Source organism: Astatotilapia calliptera, chromosome 4, assembly GCF_900246225.1.
Source record: "Astatotilapia calliptera chromosome 4, fAstCal1.2, whole genome shotgun sequence".
In the NCBI taxonomy this organism is placed as follows: Eukaryota; Metazoa; Chordata; class Actinopteri; order Cichliformes; family Cichlidae; genus Astatotilapia; species Astatotilapia calliptera.
In genome coordinates this window covers 24130056-24142281 of record NC_039305.1, presented here as the reverse complement: position 1 = coordinate 24142281, position 12226 = coordinate 24130056, and the positions used below count along the sequence as shown (strand labels likewise).

The 12226-nt window shown below is 41.0% G+C and overlaps 1 protein-coding gene across 2 annotated transcripts; it reads left to right on the top strand.

Annotated features, from left to right (window-relative positions):
- The first annotated feature begins 410 nt into the window (after positions 1–410).
- Positions 411–9281, top strand: tefb (TEF transcription factor, PAR bZIP family member b). Of its 2 annotated transcripts, none has more exons than XM_026165629.1 (4): positions 411–652; positions 5718–6284; positions 7164–7366; positions 7716–9281. In XM_026165629.1, the coding sequence occupies exons 1-4, from the start codon at positions 469–471 to the stop codon at positions 7929–7931; spliced, it is 1170 nt and encodes a 389-aa protein (XP_026021414.1). In that variant the 5' UTR covers positions 411–468; the 3' UTR covers positions 7932–9281. The 2 variants fall into 2 exon arrangements, with proteins under 2 accessions (XP_026021414.1, XP_026021415.1); XM_026165630.1 differs by lacking the exon at positions 411–652 and adding an exon at positions 4018–4723.
- The last annotated feature ends 2945 nt before the right edge of the window (positions 9282–12226 follow it).

Sequence of the window (12226 nt, the reverse complement as noted above, 5' to 3'; positions counted from 1 at the left end):
ATCCTTGGACTACAATGACCTGGATGACTGAGAACCTTCACAGATATAGGCTCTAATACTATAAAGCATTACTTTATAATAGTATTATAACACTATAATGGCATTGAGTGTGGTTAACAAGTTTCAGCATAATAGTTTGACACACCTTGGCTTGAATGGTGGTCACTGTGTAGTGCAATTTTTAATCAAGCCACTAGGTGGCACGTGGCGCTCCAGATCCCACAGTGTCACTGCACGTGCTGCCGTGCGTGGGGGGGAAAGCCGGAGCCGCGCCGTTAAAGGTTGTTGTTTTGGTTGTGATTCTCCAGAGCCCGCCCCCTGCTTTTTGATAGGCGCTGCGGTATGATTGGCGTGCGCGCGCTCAATTGTCACCGCGTCAACATGCTGAGGGGGCGTGGCTCGCATTGGTAATTATAACTCTGATTGTGTTCGGACACATGCATCCGTCCCCGTGACGTTGAAAAGTTGATGCAAAGCGCACGTAGTCGTTTCGTCGGAGTAAATAAGAGTTGTGTTTTCGAGCAGAGCGGGCAGTTTCACAAGTTGTCCAACATGACGGCGGCTAACCAAATGTTTTTCGAGGACAGGAGCGACGTGCCGGACCTGCTCAGGTACTTGGCCGACTGTCCCTTCCCGGCCTTTGATGACAGTGGTAAGCATGTTTTAAAATAACGTTATAACTGTTTTTGCATCTTTTTATGAGAGCTGCTTTTGCTAGCGTGCAGTCTGTAGTTGGCAGACTTATTTAAGTAGCATATGGTGGTGTGTAGTTACATTCATGGAAACGCTAAGTACGTTTTTACTATATTTCATTACTTTATGTGACTTTCCCACATAAAAATTTGACATAGAGGCCTATGAATATTAAGGATTAAACTATGGCACTGGTTGTAAAATGAGTATAATTAATTAGTTACATTATTTTTAAGGTTTATGATTTAATATTGTCCTGTGACAATTGCTATGTTGCCATTTTATTAGAGTCTGAGATACAAGTAATGCAGCAGCCCTGCAATTCTTCATGGTATCTTCATCTTATTTATCTTGCTTTCAGTGATACACATGAAGTGGTTTTATACATAAAGCTAATGAAGTGACTTCTGTTATTTTGCCTATTAAAACTGACTAGTGCTTTCATTACATCTCAGCATTGAACTAAGTACTTAATCCAGCTCTAGTGTAAAGTGATTTTACTAGCAGACACTTTAAACCCTTCTGTATGGGAAACTGTAGAAGTAAAACCACCCGTAAACATAATTAAATGTCTCCTGTTCAGTTCATTATTTTACTGAGTGCAGTAGTATGTGGTAATCAGAATATCACTCTAATCTCTTGAAGTGTGCACAGGTGATGAAAGGCTGTGAGGTGTATTGTGTCAGCAGACTGTCTATGCTGTTTCTCCGTGTAGCCTGAAACTGATGCAACAACACTGAAACAGTCCTCACTCAGAGTTTCATCATTTCATTAGCTTCTTTATGCACTCTGCTTATGTTATGCACACTTTTTAGCTTACTTTCTGTTAAAAATAAATAAATTCTTTGGTTTATTTTTCATTAGAAGTTGCTAGTGCAATGACATAGGAAATGTGAGAGGGAGTGACATGCAGGGCATGCAAGAAAGACTGCCAGCTGAAACTGAACTAAATGTGTTGGGGTTGTGTTACTTCACCTGTGCTCTGATGTCTCCTTAAGCGTTTGATGGCACTTATGTGGGTACGAACACCTAATTGCTCCAGTATCACCAAAGTTGGTCACAGTGAGGTTTCGAATATACCTTGACCTGTTAAAAAAATAAATAGATAAATAAATCTTAGTATGCAGTCCCCATCTTCTCATGACTAATCAGAGAGTTTGTTCATCTCTATAGACAACCAGACAGCTAGCTCAAAGGCACAGTGTCAGATTTGGGTCAAACAACTTGCAGTAAAACTGTGGCTAATGATGCATAGGAAATAAAACCACCCTGGAGTTTGATTTCCTTCATAAAGACCAGTCTGTGTCATTCAGCCCCTGAAATCAGACATGTGCTGTATTAGCAGATTTACAGCGAATATTTAGCTGTGTGTCATAAGTGTATGATATACATTGGCAGCATGTAAAATCTATGATGCCCTAGAGTTGACCTTCGGGGGGCACTTTAAGTAAATGTGGTTACAACTGAAAGGAACTCTGCAGTAAAAGCAATAAAACTCAAATAAAGCAAAATGAGTCGGCTAGTAGAAGCAAATCGTGCCAGTAAAGTTTGTAGTATGTTTAGTAGTTTGTAAGTAGGTTTCTAGTCATGTAAAAATAACAAAAATCCAAAATTATTTATGTAAAAAACAAAACAAAACCAGGTTTTGCAGTAGCCTGAGAGTTAGCTTAGCAAACCTGAAATAATAATAACAACATAGATTTGTATAGGGTCTTTCAAGAAAGCCAAGGATGCTTTTCAGTAGAGTAGATAGAGGTTAAAAAAATGCAGTATTATAGAAACTTGTTTTGCTCTCATGGTCTTTCACAATGCTAACTACATATTATTATATTCTGATTATTATATTATTATCTTAAGCTAATAAAGTATACTTCCATCCATACTTTCTATGCACATTTACCTACATGATGCTGGTATACAGATGAAGAAATTGTACAAAGTTGTAATAGCACTACCCTTTGCATCCCTGATACCCTGGCATACAATGTTTGGCTTTAGATTTACATGTTTACACATGTTTGTGACACCAGAAAAAATCCCACAGACATGCAAAGTAATTATAGTGTTAGAAACTCAAATATAAATATTGCATTTTATTATCTTGTTGACAACCAATGCTGACTCACTAGTACATAATATGCTGGCCCTGTGATATGCAGTGTCTTCGCAGGACACTTCAGTGGCAGATTATTGTGTTATTGTTATTGTGTTTACTGTGGTTGAGGCCTTAATAGTTCTGTAATTTCCCCTGTAAAGCATGCAGAAAGCATCACCATCAAGTTTTAATTCAGTTATTTCTTCCTCATCTCAGTGTGCATACAAAGTTCCCTCTGTTCACATGTGTTGAACAACAGCAGACTCCTGTCTCAGCTGTTTCAAGAGTGTAAATTTAATCAGTTTAAATAGACAGCAGAGGGCACTGATAAGTGTTTATTGTGCTCTGGTTTGCTCTGTAGACACAGCAGACTCCAGCCAAGACCGGTTCTTGTTTTGTATTTTTTCCAGTGAGCTGCAGGACCTAGAATGAAAACTTTGTATTGTGTGAACCGAAAGCATAACAAATGATTTAACAGTTCATTTCCAATATTGAAACATGCTTCCTACTCCCCCTTCGTCTTCTTCTTCTTCTTATTGTTGTTTCAGTTTGACCTTTATCATCCTTGTAATGCGATACAAAATGTTGCACATGCGCTCACTAGTATTCGTGGCCACAGAAACCTTAATAAAAACCCTGGTCTCATGTGTCCCTGTCTAACCTTGTACGTGGACAGAGTATTAGGACACCAGTCTTTTGGTGTGCGGTTTCAGTGTTCAGTCTGTAGAAGCTCATGGCACTTGTGCTGAACTTGGAGGGGGGAAAAAAGGAAAAAAATGAATTTCACTGCGGCTGAACATCGTGTTCCTGAAACAAAACAATATTCGAGACAAGGTCGTGCGCGCTCCGTCGCGCGGAAGCACGCACGTCTCTTTTTTTTGTGGCAGTGAGGGTTTATTTTTTTTTAGATTAATTATTATTATTCGGTGCAGAGAGGACCTGGAAGCTGGTGCGCGTAGAGTTAAAGCGTATCTAGGGAAATATGTGATAGACGTTATAGATTATACCTCGCGTGCACTATTAAATCAATATAAAATAAAAACACTGTCGTGCGCGTGCCCGCTTCAACCAGCTCGCATTGGCTTGCACGTGCAGAGAATCTTTAAACCACGCCCATCGACAGAGTGTGCTTTCACGTGAGTCGGGTGCGGGCGGGGCGCACGTGTTTGGCCACGAGTATCACGCTCAGAAAACAAGCGACTGCACGAGCTCACAACGTGTTTATGTGGGTGTGGGTATTTGCGCTATGCGTGCGCGCGTGACACGCAGTTCTTGCCGTGAAAGTGTGAGTACCTCGTGCCTCTAACGCCTTCTAATAAAGATGTTAATATGATGACTGCACGAGGCCGAGTGTTGCATTCACGTTGCGCTTATAGGGTCTGTTTTTTTTTTCCTTCTATGTAAAGCCATGATTTCCTTGTGTGTTTGTGGCCAATGACCAAACGTAGAGCTACCACAGATTAGAGTCAAAATGAAGCTGCAGTAATATATTCAAATATGAAGTACTGACAGCCAATCAGCTGCTACTATTGCGTGAAAGAGGCGTGGCACGGAACTTCTGAATATCCAACGAGCGTGCTCCGTGGGTAAGGAGAAGAAGAGGCTCGGTGTGGTGTTGTTTTTGACTCTAGAAATCTGCATTTTCGGCTTAAAAGGCTCAAAATCAGCGATAGTGTCGAGTCCAGCGGCTAAACGCGGTTCTTGTGTTCCTGTTTTTCGGACGCAGCTCTCGGTAAAAAAAAAAAAAAAAAAAGCAGCGTCGCCTCGGTGTACTCGGAGCTCGGCACGGAACAATGCCTGGCGAAGCCGCGATGGCAACGGAGCTCGAGCCCAGCGGTAATACCGCTACAGCGTCACCCCAGAAGTCTTTTCCTTTTGTTTTAAAGAAAATTATGGACATACCTCCTCCGAACATCCTGGAGGAAGGAGAAGACGGTAAGCATTATTAATTATTATAAATAATAAATTTAAATTAAAATGCTGCCCAGTTTTTCAGCTTGTAAATGAACCACGAGTATATAGGTTTTAAAGCTGGGTAGTAATCAGCGTCTGGTGTTTCGCCTAAAACGTGTGGTCGTGGTTTTGGCTCACATGCCCTCTGTTGCGTGGAGCAAACGATGAAGAACAAAAAGTTCCTGCTCTTCTGCGCTGACAATCAAGGAGCTAAACCAGGCTGGAAACAGTCAGGACAGAGCGGACTCCCTGCGGTTTCATTAAACAGCCCGAGCTACTTTTCTTTGGTTGCTGGCTGATGGTGATGGTGTTTTCTGACTATCTTCTTTCATTTTAACATCTACTCCCTCTCTCTGCCTCAGTCTGTCAGACCGCTTGTAGGGCTTCTTGGATGTAGCCCGCCTTTGTTTACCCACTTGTTTGTCAGGTGTCACATCACCACCACCCCTTTCCACCCAGCCTCTTCTCATTCATAATTTCACTTTCTTACCGTGTCTCCTGAATAATGTTGTACCATGCTGCAATTTTTGGTATCCATTCAACACCCAAGTAAATACAGGGCCAGTATCGCCAATAGCGATACTTACAAAGGCAACTTGTGTAGCAGAGAGTAGTGTGTCATTACTTATGAGGTCATCACCAATTTGCAACACATTGTAATGACTGGGATTTTTTTGTAATTAATACATGCCTTTCAACTTTTCATGTTTGTTAAAACTGTTTTTTAGACCTTGAATGTTACATATATATTTTGCTTAATTTTTTTTGTTTCCAAAAAATAATAAAGTCAGTGGGTTATATACTGAACTTAGGATTGATACTTTGTTTCGATCCTCTGTCTTGTTGATACTGTTGTCCTTCAGATTGATACACCCACCTCTACTACTGAATAATATTTGGACAAGGGAACTGTTCATTTTCAGCAAGCAGCCATTAATTTCACTTTTTCCTTTTATGCTTTATGTCTTTAATGTAGAAATAGAGAAGGAGAAGTTGTGCTCATCTGAAGATGTGGATGGAGGAGGGGCTGTGGCAAACAATGCTGGTGGAGGCTCCAGAGGAGGTGGTGGTGGAAGTGGGGGCAGTGGAGGGGTATCAGCCTCCCTGACCCCAGCCATTTGGGAGAAGACCATTCCGTATGATGGGGAGACATTCCACTTGGAATACATGGACTTGGATGAGTTCCTCCTGGAGAACGGTATCCCTGTGACCCTGGAGGAGGAGGAGCTGCAGAAGACGCTGACAGTTGAAGACAAAGGCAAAGCCATTCCCAAGGCTATTGCAGGAGCTACCACCACCACTCCTACTCCTACTACTACTGAAACAACTACTCCCGCTACTCCTGTTGCTGCAGACTCATCATCTCCCCCCTCTGCCTCCATGGCTACCCCAGATCCAGAGGAGCCTGTGACAGTCACCACGTTACAACCGGCTAAGCTAGAAGAAGAACAAGAAGAAGAAGAAGAAGGAGAAAAAGAGGAAGAGCAAAAAGAGGAATCTTTGCCTGAGGAGGCAACGCCAAAAGCAGAAGTAAAGAAAGCGGGTGAGCAGATTTACTGCATGTGTTAAACATTAACACCTGATGAAAACCGTTATTTCCTCTCAGTTATGCAGCTCTAGTTTTATTTAGTTTGGTCTAAGAATATCAATGCTGGCATGGCTACCTGAGTCATAACGATTAATAAATGTTACCAAATCTGGCCAAACAAGCTCTGTGACAGACTGGTGACCAGTCCCAGGTGTAGCCTGCCTCTCACCTCATGACAACTGGGATAGGCTGGATTAAATAAGGAATATCGTCAACTTTATAAAATGCGGTATGCCAGAGCATTTGGCAGTAGGACATACCTTATACAGATTTTGGTGCTTGCCCAGCTATTTCTGTGCATTATTACTCTGCTAAAGTGATGTCTTGAAAGGCAGATTTTTGCATATAATTTTCATCTAGGTCTTCAATGCTAATATAGTCAAATAATTTCACTGCAGGCAGTTTAGTCACATGTTAACAAACTGACACAGAAGCAGTGATGGAAATATTTTTTACGTAAATGTATTTTTGGGAGGTGTCCAACTTGGACACCTTTCATTTGAGCTGCACAGAAACTTTTAAAGCCTTTTTTTCCAGTGTGGCATGTAGTGAACTTATTTGTTTTACTACGTTTTATAATTGTTTTTATGTAGGTATGGTTATTATTCCCACAAAGACTTGTGCTTCTTTTGTATAACCCTCAGTTTGTTTGTTTTTTTTTAATGAGTGTTTGCGATGATAAAATATCTTTGTGGGATAAGCGGCTGAGAGCAATGAAGCCTACATAGCTCCCTAACAGGTTTCACAGTAGTGGTGTGAAGTCTGGCCACCTGGTTCATTGCCGTTTACCTGTCTTGTGTCCAAGCTTACTTTTTCCCCTGCTGGACTCTGCAGAACGTAACACGCCCTCCCCAATCGACCCAGACGCCATTGAGGTGGACATTAATTTCCAGCCAGATCCCACAGACCTGGTCCTGTCCAGTGTGCCCGGGGGTGAGCTGTTCAACCCACGCAAGCACAGGTTCTCCCAGGAGGAGCTGAAGCCGCAGCCGATGATCAAGAAGGCCAAGAAGGTTTTTGTTCCCGATGAGCAGAAGGTCAGTGGAATCAAATTTTCTTCTTCCCAAACTGCAGTTGAGATCAGTTCACTCCAGTCTGAAAAAACACTGTTGTAAAAACTAGTTAATATATGTCATACAGTTTAAGTCTGACATATATTTAGAAAATTTCCACTCTTTTCATCTTGTTCAGTTGTCAGAAAAATGCATTTATCAAAATTGGGTTTGCAGAATGTTTAAGCTCCAACTCCATCAGTTAGTTTGTATTTCTATGTGATTACGTTAGCCCAATAAAACATTAGAATTGAGCTGATGATCTCCTCAATCCAATCCCTTCTTTTATGTGGGCAGGTTTAACTCTTCTTTCTGTCCCTTTTCATTCCTCTAGGATGAGAAGTACTGGTCGAGAAGAAAGAAGAACAATCTGGCAGCGAAGCGTTCCCGCGATGCACGCCGCCTTAAGGAGAACCAGATCACCGTGCGTGCATCCTTCCTGGAGCGTGAAAATGCTGCTCTGAGGCAGCAAGTGGCTGAGATGCGGAAAGACTGCGGTCGCTGTAAGAACGTCCTGGCTCGATACGAAGCCAAGTACGGCCCACTGTAAAAAATAAATAAATAACAGAAAAAAGAAAACTCACAATAAAACCCATGACGAGACAAAAGCAGAACTCCCTTCCCCGCAAATTTCAACACAGATATAAACACCTAGGGAATCTAAATTTGCACTGTTGTCTTTGCTGACCTCCAGTCACTGTGTTCGGCTCCAGTTTCTAACACAACGCTGGAGTTTTGGATGCACACTGGCAGGCAGTGAGGCATGATGGGAGCGGTGGTCACAGGAAGGCCTGTGGAGAGCGCCTGGCTTCTACACTCGGAGAGGAAGTGGACCGTTCTGGATTCTCCCATGGTCAAACACACATGGAAAATATGGTCGTCTCGAGAAAAGTTCAAAGAGAGTCAAGCGACATGAAAAAGAGCGGGTCGGTTAGAAAGAATCGCACGCTTTCAAATTCGATACAGCAGTTTCCGTCAGAGCACAGCACACCTTAATGGACCAAAGCACGAGTAGCGTCAGTCAGAAGCTGCATATTTAGAAAGGTGCACTCCTCCTGTTTTCCTTGTGTTGCACTTAATTAGGAGGCTCAGAAGAAGAAGAATATTTAGTGAAGTTGCGCAGTGTAGGAGAGGAACAGATGAAAAATGAGCCGGAGTCAGGTTCAAGGTGGTACTCCCAGTCTGGAGAGGGTAAGAGGAGGGAGACCTCAGGAAAGGTGTGGTCCAGTCAGAGTTCTTCCGTCACACAAGCACGCCTCTGCACACTGTTTAAAAACAACTGTTATGTATATATAATCATCTCTCTGCACCATTTTTATAGTGTATAATCCATTTTGCACTTTTTCATTAAAAAACAGAAAAGAAAACACACACACGGTGTGCGGAGATTAAGCTGGTAGCAGCTGTCAACCTTATTAACGATGATCACAGTGGGAGCTGTTTTAATGGTAGCATACTAATGAAAATGCAAAGTAGGTCTAAAGTTTAAAGCTTCTGTGATTTTTAACATCTTTTTTTCTACTAAGATCAGCTTCCAGAGACTCAAAGATTCAGTGAAGGAGCAGATTGTTTTATATATGGGGAAAGAGTAGTAGTTTCTATCTGTGGGTTACTGTTAAAGGCATGCTGTGCATTTGATCTCCAAGGCCTTTGATTGTAGAGGGGTATGTTCACATGTACAGTACTACGCACATGTCTTGTGCCACCCTTCATTCCCTAAAATTTTGCTGATAAAGTGGGATATAGATGCAGGATTTTATTGACATACATGGAAATACAGTGTCTAAGACAAACACAGAGTTTGTATTACTCTAACCAGCTTGAAAGTTGATTTTTGGAAGGATCACCTTATTCTTCAACACAGCCTGATCTCTCTTAGGCAGCTTTCTTCTCATTTCTTTAAGTCGTCTTCAGGAATAGTTCTCCAGGACATTTAAAGCTCTTCTTTGGATGTTTCTGCCTTTCTGTTATGTTCTCTGTCAACATGATCCTACACTGCTTCAATAATGCTGAGGTCTGAGCTCTGGGGAGGCCAATCCATGACTGATGTTTTTCTATTCAGGTATGCTTTCACTGTGTTGTTTGAGATGATTGCCATTCTGAAAAATAAAGCTGTTTCCAATTACGACACTTTCCACATAGTATTGTATGATGGCTCAAAATCTAACAGTACTTTTCTGCCTTCATAATTTCATCAATAGTAACAAGATCTGAAAACTGTTTAATGCCCATCAAACTGTTACTTTTGATCTTTTGCGTAGATTCAACAAAAAATTAAAACAAGTATGTGTTTTGTGACAACTGCTAGTAACAAAAATACAAACAAAAAATAAAATCAACTTTGAAAGAGCTTTTTAGAAATCCTGGAGAACTATTGCTCAAGACTACTTTAAACAATAACAAAATGTGGCTCCTTGAAAGCAAAATATAAAGAAATGAGGGGTGGGTTTAAGGGTTTTTCACAGTGCTGTTGGGATGTTTATTTACTGCACACTGCAGTTAGTGTGCTAGAGTCACTGCCTGCCTAATGGTGTCGAGAGGACTGGATTGATTGGTTGCTTTTTGTTTTTTTATCTTAAGCAGGCTCAAAGTCGGCTGTTTCTGAACCTTGTAAATATGTCTCCTGGTCTTTATTTTGCTAAGACGGGGACTCTGTGTCTTTATTAACCCTACAATATTCCTTATATTTGCCAAATAGTTGAATGAGTGCTGTATTTATTCTTGGGTAATGATGCATTTGTTGATTGTGATGTACAAACAATGTGTCAGATAATTTTATTTCTCCTTAGGATAATAATAATAATACCTATATAATGAAACCAATGACAAAGCAGGGAAAGTGTTGTGAACACACAAAGGACAGGGTGCACTTTCCTTTACCTCGTCCAACACTTGCTACTGTGAAAGGTAAAACATGGAGCATGGCTACAAAGTGTTGGTTGAAGCAAAGAACACGTACAAAGCAGCTTAGTTCCATTTGGCAAAACCTTAAATCCGACTTTATAAACTGAGTTCTTTCCGCCAAAGCTTCTGAGTGTGAATCTTAATTAGTAAATATGTTGCAGACTGTTATGGGACTCTGTATCTCAAACTTATAATTTTCTTTTTGATTTTTATCAGCCAGCTTGTGCTCATAATCCTGGAAAGAAAATAAATGTGGCAATAATACTCTGTTATGTAATGCTAGTTTGATTTCAGTAGTGATGTTGTATGTATACTTACTATGATGTACTAAATAGAAATGCCCCAAAATCATTCGTGCTTCCAGTTCTTAATTCTCTGTAGTCCGAGATCTTAATGCATGAAACCCAGTGAACCTGTCTGTCTCTCTCTCTCTCTCTGTTCCTTGTTTTTTTTTTTTTAAAAAAACAAGTTTTATACCAAGTGTACTTATGTCTGTGAACCATTACTGAAAACTAGAGCTCTTTGGTTTTTGGGGGGATGACGTGGGCTGATGGTGTATTGTGCAGAACAGTGGAAAAAAAACAAAAAAGCAGAGCATCTTTGCTGCGATGTCCTTTTGTTTATGACAGCACCGCCTTTCCTTGTGCAGCCAGCGCTTGACCTTGTGGTGAAAACAGCTGAAAGCAGCATCTTTTAATCACTGTGGATTATTATCTTTTTTTTTTTTTTTTTAAATTTGCTATAGATTGATCTGTATCTGGATACACAGGAATCAGCTGGTGCTTTTTTTGTTTGTTTGTTTTTTTGTGTGTGTGTGTGTTTTTTTTTTCTTGTCTTCTTGATTGCTAATATGATCATTTGAGTTTCCTGATAGTGCATTGTAACAGCTGGTTCTTGGGGGTTTTTTTTTCTGTCACATTGACTGCACTGAGCTTTAGACATCAGCCTAGCTGATGAATGCAAACTTGGACATTTAAAAAGAAAAAACTGGTACTGGCCACGAGAGGTTTTTAGAAGCCAATAAAATAAAGATCATATTTTGTATAGTGATGCATAAAGTATGTAGCAGTTTCTGTTTGATGTGAAGCTCCTTATGAAATCATTTTTCCTTTTAAAGAGGTTGGAGTTTTTCCCCAATTCTCTGCATGCAGACCTGCAGTTATGACTTTTGGATGTAGGTGCGTCTTCTGCCACCTACTGACAAAAGATGGCTCCTGCACTTGTGAAACCCTTTGTGCCACTTTTGGGTAATATTTAAGGAAAACTAGAATCCTGGAAATGCACAAATAATTGACAGAGAACATCTGGCACAAGTGTGTGTGCGCACAGGTGTTTGTAGGTGTGCTCAGAGCAGCACGACTAGATCTCCAATCTAAACCTCAGTTTTAAGGTTATTGCTTGAAACTCTTGACACTGGTTTGAGATGCTTCGCATTGACAACACCGTGTCCTTGTTTACTTATTTGAAGTAGCTCCCGGAAAACCATTTTAAATCTCTTTCTGGAAACATTTTTAAAGACTTGTGGTGTTTTTGGCTTTCTGTTCTGATTTTTATATAAATGTGGGTTTTTTTCTCGTTTTTGTATTGTCCCTATCATGTATTGGATACATGCAACTGCAGTATCGTGTCCTAATTGTATCTTGTATTATGCATATGAAATAAATTTGGAGTTTTACCGACACGTGGCCTTGTCTTTTTGACCTTGCCTGATTTGCTGACCAGCTGCGGCGGCTGTGTGACAAATGTCGGGTAACACAAGGAGCTGGTGGATAAATGAAGGCATTGTCCTCATCCTTGATGCACTTGCACGCGCGCACACAGAAACACAAGCCCCCTGAGTGCACATCTTCCCCCCCCCCTTTTTATTGTCCCTCCATTACCTCTCTCCTGCTGCTCATCAGTATTCCAGCAGAGTAGGAGATGTTGCGTAATGATCACATC

What these genes read in the sequence shown, in the direction of transcription:
- tefb (XM_026165629.1), top strand. Translation starts at nt 469, where the DNA reads ATGCAAAGCGCACGTAGTCGTTTCGTCGGAGTAAATAAGAGTTGTGTT. An exon ending in AGCAGAAGTAAAGAAAGCGG is followed by an intron (nt 6,285 to 7,163) that starts GTGAGCAGATTT and finishes TGGACTCTGCAG; the next exon opens with AACGTAACACGCCCTCCCCA. An exon ending in TTGTTCCCGATGAGCAGAAG is followed by an intron (nt 7,367 to 7,715) that starts GTCAGTGGAATC and finishes TCATTCCTCTAG; the next exon opens with GATGAGAAGTACTGGTCGAG.